This window comes from Macrobrachium rosenbergii, chromosome 59 (genome assembly GCF_040412425.1).
Source record: "Macrobrachium rosenbergii isolate ZJJX-2024 chromosome 59, ASM4041242v1, whole genome shotgun sequence".
Lineage (NCBI taxonomy): Eukaryota > Metazoa > Arthropoda > Malacostraca > Decapoda > Palaemonidae > Macrobrachium > Macrobrachium rosenbergii.
The window spans coordinates 23,104,614-23,112,113 of record NC_089799.1 but is presented as its reverse complement, the minus strand read 5'-3'; the positions used below and the strand labels follow the sequence as shown (position 1 = coordinate 23,112,113).

Below are 7,500 nucleotides of genomic sequence, written 5' to 3'. Positions count from 1 at the left end.
TGGTAAAATATTTGTTGATTTTAGAAAGAGAAGTTCGTAAGGATTTCGTTCATTTTAGAAAGGGATAGTTTTGTAAGTTTGTTTGTATATGGGTGAGTGTTTTCTCTAAGAATTTCACTGATTTTAAATTGAAAGTTTTGTAACAGTTTTGGTAGAGCTTGATTGAAAGAGAATTTTTCTTCTCTGGATTTTAGCTGATTTTAGGAAAAGATGTTCGTAAGACTTCCGTTCATTTTAGAAAAGGAAAATTTTTACAGATTTTTTTTTTTGATAGGAGGTTTTTTTTTGAGAATTTTCCTGGTTTTATAAAAAAGATTGTAAGAGTTTGGTATGAGTTTTATTGGAAGTGAAAGTTTTGCTAAAATTTTTTGGATTTTAGGACGAGAGGTTTGTAAGATTTTCGATAATTTTAGAAAGAGAAGTTTTGTATAGGGCAAGTTTTTGTATGATATTCTTTGCTTTAATATAGAAAGTTTTGTGAAGCTTTGTTGCTATTGGAAGTTGAGAGTTTTAATAAGATTGCTAGTTTACTAAGCAGGTGTTTGTAAGATTTTTAGTATAATGGGCAAGTTTTTGGAAGACTGTTTTTATATTGAGAAAGTTTTTATAAGACTCAGTATATTGAGAAAGTTTTTATAAGACTTAGTATACTGAGAATGTTTTTATAAGACTGTTAGTATACTGAGCAAGTTTTTATAAGACAGTATTTTGAGAAAGTTTTTATAAGACTGTTAGTTTACTGATAAAGTTTTTGTAAAATTGTTAGTGTATTGAGCAAGTTTTTATAAGACTTGGTATATTGAGAAAGTTTTTATAAGACTGTTAGCATACTGAGAAAGTTTTTGTAAGATTGTTAGTATATTGAGAAAGTTTTTATAAGACTGTTAGCATACGGAGAAAGTTTTTGTAAGACTGTATATCGAGCAAGTTTTTATGAGACTCAATATATTGAGAAAGTTTTTATAAGACTGTTAGTATACCGAGAAAGTTTTTATAATAAGGCTTAGTATATTGAGAAAGTTTTTATAAGACTCAGTATATGGAGAAAGCTTTTGTAAGATTGTTAGTATACTGAAAAAGTTTTTGTAATATTGTTAGTATAGTGAGTAAGTTTTGTAAGATTGTTAGTATAAAGAGCAAGTTTTTTATTAAAAGAAAGTTTTTTAAGATTTTTCCTACTTTTAGATATAGCGTTTTGTAACTTTGTCGCTGGGAAGTGAGAGTTTTGCAAAATTTTCACTGACTTTAGAAAGCCAAAGTTTTACAAGAATTTTGTTGCTTTCGAAAGAGAATGCGATATAAGAATTTATACCTTACAGGACATGTTTTTCATTTGCGGGAAATGATGTAGCTAAAACGTCCATTCCTCGAGAAAATTAAAAATAGAATTTTCTAGTTAAAAGAAAAAGAATTTAATGTAGCAGCTCATAAAAGAGCGTTTTATAAAAATTGTGTAATTTAAGGAAATGAAAATTTCACAGTAGTGGAAAATTTAACTTAAGTTTCTCTGGAATTCTCGAAGATTTAAATAGAGAAATTGTTTCTTCATAAAGTGAGACTTTCTTAACATTAAACTGATTTCTTTTGATATTTACGAAATATTAAAATTTATTTTCATATTTACCGAGAGGAAAATCGTAAGAATTCAGCAGAAACAGAGAGCATTAACTCTTGGTTTAAAAAGAAAATTAGAATATTGAAATGTAGATTTTTAAGTATCAGATTTTCTCATGAATATATATTTCGTAAAAAAAAAAAAGAGAGATTCTTCACTCCAGAAAAGTAGAATTTTGAAATGTTTTCACAGGGCAAGGAACTGAGACAATTTTTTTTTTTACTAAAAGTGAATATTCTTTGATTTAAAAGATGAGAATATTTAATCTAATGGAACAAAAAAAACAGCAGTATTTGTTTAGAAATGTTGCTAATCGTAAGGCAAGACTAATGACATTTTGAATCCATAAAATGAGCAAAACACGCATTCCTGTACTCTAATATTCCCATGAGAGAGAGGCTGACTATCTGGTGAATGGTTTCACCTTAGTGAGAATGATTGATTGATTGAGCGAGAAGAGACAATACCTCATGAAGACTCACGTCCTTTCAACTACTATTTGATGACGTATAAGTGTAGCTAATTACTAATGACTCACGTCTTTTACTTTTTTTAATCCTCTTATCTCTCTCCGCTTGGGCTGGGAGCTACAGCATAATTCGCTTATAAGTTCATGGGAAGAACACCGGATATTTCATAAGCATCAGTTCATAGTTTATTTGTCACCTAGGTTAAGTATTTTATACTGTAGGTTTTTCTTTGTTACTTCTCTTTCATAGTTTATTCCTTACTTCTCAGTTTCCTTTATTGTACTGGTATGCTTTCTGTACTGGAGAATTTGGGCTCGTGGCATTCCGTACCTTTGCTTTAAATAATAATAATAATAATAATAATAATAATAATAATAATAATAATAATAATAATAATAATAATAATAATAATAATAATAATAATAATAACATTTCCGCCTATGAAGTTCCCTCCTCAACCTTGAATCGAGCAAGAGTCAACTTGGATGTCAGCCTGACTCTCGAAGAGAGAGAGAGAGAGAGAGAGAGAGAGAGAGAGAGAGAGAGAGAGAGAGAGAGAGAGAGAAGCATCCCCGGAAAACCGCCTACTTTAACCAGTTGGTGACCTTGGTGACTCTACGTTACCAGTTTTTGGATTTCCTTTGCATCATTTCCGAAGAGTGTGCACCCTTATGCTGCTGTGAGTGTGTATGTGTATGAGAGAGAGAGAGAGAGAGAGAGAGAGAGAGAGAGAGAGAGAGAGAGAGATCAGGATACGTCGACAAACCGACTTCACTAACATGGGAAATTGTGCATATATCTTATATTTAGCCTTCCCTCACCTACCCATATAAAGGAGCACACAGCAGCCACAATACTGCGGGTGACGAACCCTGACGTGAGTCTGAAGGACCATCGTTAGACGTGTTGCAACTCCTGGAGCTGAAAAATAGCAGAGACTTTCTCTTTCTCGAGTCGTGAGCCGTTGCGTACCTCTTAGGCCATAACCTTGAAATCCCTTCACATCCCAACCCTCCGTTTATGCCGAGATTACTCTGTGACCTCAATACTCAGGATTTCAGATTTGCAGACAAAACGTCGATTCTTTTTAGATTATCTTTGAGATTTCCTTGCTAACAAAGCGTCTATTCTTTTTAGATTAACTTTGAGATTTCCTTCTAGACAAAACGTCTATTCTTTGTAGAGTAACTTTGAGATTTCCAGGGTTTATTGCTGTTTTTATGCAATTGTTCTTTGCTGAAGAACTGAGCAAGATTTTTTGGGGAATGCCAACTTTATTCTTGATATTACTAGGAGTTTGTTCTTTTCCTCATACGTACTTTGCTTTTTCTTCCTGACAGTAAATAGTTGGGTTATATGCATACACATACACACATATGCATATATGTATATATATATATATATACTTATACATACATACATACATACATACATACATACATACATACATACATACACATATATTATGTATATATATATATATATATATATATATATATATATATATATATATATATATATATATATATATATATTATATATATGTGTGTACATATATATATATATATATATATATATATATATATATATATATATATATATATATATATATATATATATATATATATATATATATATATATATATATATATATATATATATATATATATATATATATATATATATATATATATATATATATATATATATATATGTGTGTGTGTGTGTACTGTAATGTGGTCAAACCATACGCTGAGTGAGAGTCTCGTTACAATATATGCCAGCACGTAAATATATACTATCAGATACGAAGTAAACCTAAACATTAGTGTTCATAAGCCCTTTAGGATAAAGGCCCTAATCAAATAAAAGTTACTTTCGCATAGGGGAACATATAAAATTTAAAAAATCCTTAAGGAACCCCATCTCCAGAAAATTATAAACTTGCAACTTCGAATGCGTCTTTAATCATAAATGTAATAAAGAAATAGTGGAATCCAAAAGAAATAGGAAGAGAAAGTGGCAAAACAAAAAAAATATTCAGTCAGGAAATAGTGGAAGTCATCGTTGCTCATGATAGAATTTTTTTTTATACCACCAAGCTTTTATTAAAGGTGTCATGACTATCGAGTTTTGGTGCTAGACAAATTATAAGTGGTAATCTTTGAATTTAATGTTCCATTATTATTATTATTATTATTATTATTATTATTATTATTATTATTATTATTATTATTATTATTATTATTGCTGAAATTCAAACTAACCAATGGTTAATTGATATGATATCAAACTATCATGATTATGGTTTGATATAACATCAAACAATAATCATTGGTTAGTTTTAACTTCAGCAATAATAATAATAATAATAATAGAGAGCTAAAATAAGAGATGAAGATAAAAGCCTGAATATTTGTTTTGATTCTTTCAGAGATTGCTTCTCATTGCACTCGGTGGCATTCTCGTAGCGCTGTGCCACGCTGGTGGAGGAGGTAAAGGCGGTGGAGGAGGAGGTTACGGTGGAGGGGGTCACGGAGGAGGTTACGGAGGCCATGGTGGTGGCTTCTCCAAAGGCGGTTCCCACGGTCAGGTAGCCGCCTACGGTGGTTCCTACGGAGGCCATGGCCAAGGAGGGTACGGGGGAGGTGGCGGCAAAGGAGGGTTCAAAGGTGGATCCTACGGAGCCGTCTCGCACGGAGGCTTCGGCGGCAAGGGTGGATCGAAAGGCGGGTCCTACGGCGGATTTGGCGGCGGCAAAGGTGGCATTAAAGGAGGCGGATTCAGAAGAGGTAAAGGTGGATCCAAAGGTGGTTTCGGAGGTGGCAAAGGGAAAGGGGGTGGAAAAGGAGGCTCCTCCAGAGGCCACTACAGGGTTGTGTACATGCCTGTGTACAGGCCTGTGCATAGGCCTATGTCCTATGGATTCCAGGGTGGGAAAGGAGGTTCTAAAGGAGGCAAAGGAGGATCAAAAGGCGGATCCTATCGGGTTGCCTCACATGGATTCGGAGGAGGAAAGGGAGGATCCAAGGGTGGATCCAAAGGAGGATTCTCCGGCGGTTACGGCGGAGGTCGAGGAGGAAAGGGAGGCTTCAAGGGAGGATCCTTCGGAGGCGGAAAAGGAGGATCCAAGGGTGGATCCTTCGGTCATGGTGGAGGATACGGAGGACATTCAGGAGGTGGTTATGGAGGACACTCACCATCTTATGGAGTCAGTTCTTATGGAAGTAGTTATGGAAAATAGCTTTTGTCTGTACAATGTCAATATGTCAGTAGCTTTTAAGCTTTCTTTTTTACAGCTTTTCGCAGTGAAAGTGAAAGTTCTCCTTGGCTTGGGAACGGCTGGACTGTTCCCAAAACGAATAACGGGTTATTCTTGTTTGAATCAAAGAAATTGCTACTGAATGAGATGATAAAAATACATTTATAAACATAAACTTGGTTTAGATTAGGAATAATTTAATATAAAAATCGAGTATGTATGATTTCTTTAACATATTTCTGCCTGATCTGAACTCTTTCAATAAAAATGAGTTTTATGTATAATTCATCCTTTTGAATTTTATTCTATTGACAATTACATATTCTCAGAAACATTAATGTTTAAACTCATATAAAATTATATAAAAATTAGATTACACTATTGCACATAGCATTAAATTTAAAACAGGTTCTTATGCATAACGTCTTTAAGAGACATAATATGAGCTACCCATATATATATATATATATATATATATATATATATATATATATATATATATATATATATATATATATATATATATATATATATATATATATATATATGTTAGTTGAAAAACTCAAGAAGTTCAGAATCCAAATAAAAATTATAATTTTTATGTCAAGGTTTGCTCCGATTAAGTATGAGTAGGCCCTTTAAGTTGCAGAATAACTATGGATTACGGATTACACAAAAATCATCTTACATTAAGTTTGCATAGACACAAAAAATATTTTTGCTGTTGTTATATAATGGCAAAATGATTCCTTTTCCACAAAGAAAGCAGCAACGTTGCCAAGCTTTGCTGTTAACAAAAAATTACTTTCACTGATTCATGATTCCTATATTTAAACCACACCCAAACTTTAAAACTTTATGTATTTACTTATAAAATAAAATTTAAACTCGAAAACAAAGTAGTTTTTAAATTGGTGTTCCCTTTCCAAGTATCGATGTTTTTACTGTCGTACCTTAAAACTACTTGATATGCTGATATAGTGAATTTGTCTCTTATATCGGTAAACTGTTATTTTTAACTACACACATATTAATGGGATATATATATATATATATATATATATATATATATATATATATATATATATATATATATATATATATACATATATATATATATATATGTATATGTTTATATATATATATATATATATATATATATATATATATATATATATATATATATATATATATATATATATATATATATATATATATATATATATATATATATATATATATATATATATATATATATATATATATATATATATATATATATATATATATATATGTATATATATATGTGTGTGTATATATATATATATATATATATATATATATATATATATATATATATATATATATATATATATATATATATATATATATATATATATATATAGGGAGTGTGGCCAGGGCTATCGTAGCAGCGAAACCCTATGGTTTGCTTGCTTTCGTTTTATTTTTACACCCCTAATAGCATCTGTCTATCTATTTATATAAAACAAATGTGCCTGAAGGCTAACATCGTGAAAGGATGACATTAACTCTGAAGGCTTTATTTCAAGCAATGAAAAACCCAACGAGGAAATAAAAAGGTCCACCTCCTTTGCGGAATATAATTTTTTCCAAGACACCCATTCCGGTGAGGTGATAGCCTCGAACGATAAAGGCAAAATAAGGGATTATTCTTTTCAAAGAAGGTGATGCAAGACGTTTGGTAATCCGGTGAGAAAAAAATGAATAACGCTTCTATAAATATAAGATTATTCAGCAAATTTAAAGACCCTAAAAAGAATTAGGAAACTGTAAGTTTTTAGTTCCTACAGATGAAATTAGATGTATTAATATATTTGTTAACAGTTTAGTTTCTTTCATGCGATCAAAGGTTATAGTAATCAAATGTTTCATCGTCAACTTTAATAACACGTTAGAGGCAAAAGATATTACGGAAGTTTCAAGGCGAATACTTTCGCTTTTCCATATGACTGTCAACAGAAAAAAAAAAATGTCCGTGATACTTACATGAGAGTAAAAGTTCGCAAAATTGTGAACTAAATCACAGATAGTGGCCCACAAACTCGTTCTCTAGAACAGAAAAGAAACAAAACTAATCAAACAAACATTAAAGCACTTAACAATATTTTGTT

At 31.2% G+C, this 7,500-nt stretch overlaps 1 protein-coding gene across 1 annotated transcript in view; it reads left to right on the top strand.

Annotated features, from left to right (window-relative positions):
• Positions 1-6,240, top strand: part of LOC136837559 (keratin, type I cytoskeletal 9-like) — a 6,591-nt gene extending 351 nt beyond the window's left edge. The window contains exon 2 of the mRNA XM_067102411.1: positions 4,520-6,240. Within this exon, the coding sequence (XP_066958512.1) occupies positions 4,520-5,329 (810 nt within the window). The 3' untranslated portion in view covers positions 5,330-6,240. The remainder of the gene's footprint in view (positions 1-4,519) is intronic.
• Positions 6,241-7,500: the final 1,260 nt, after the last annotated feature.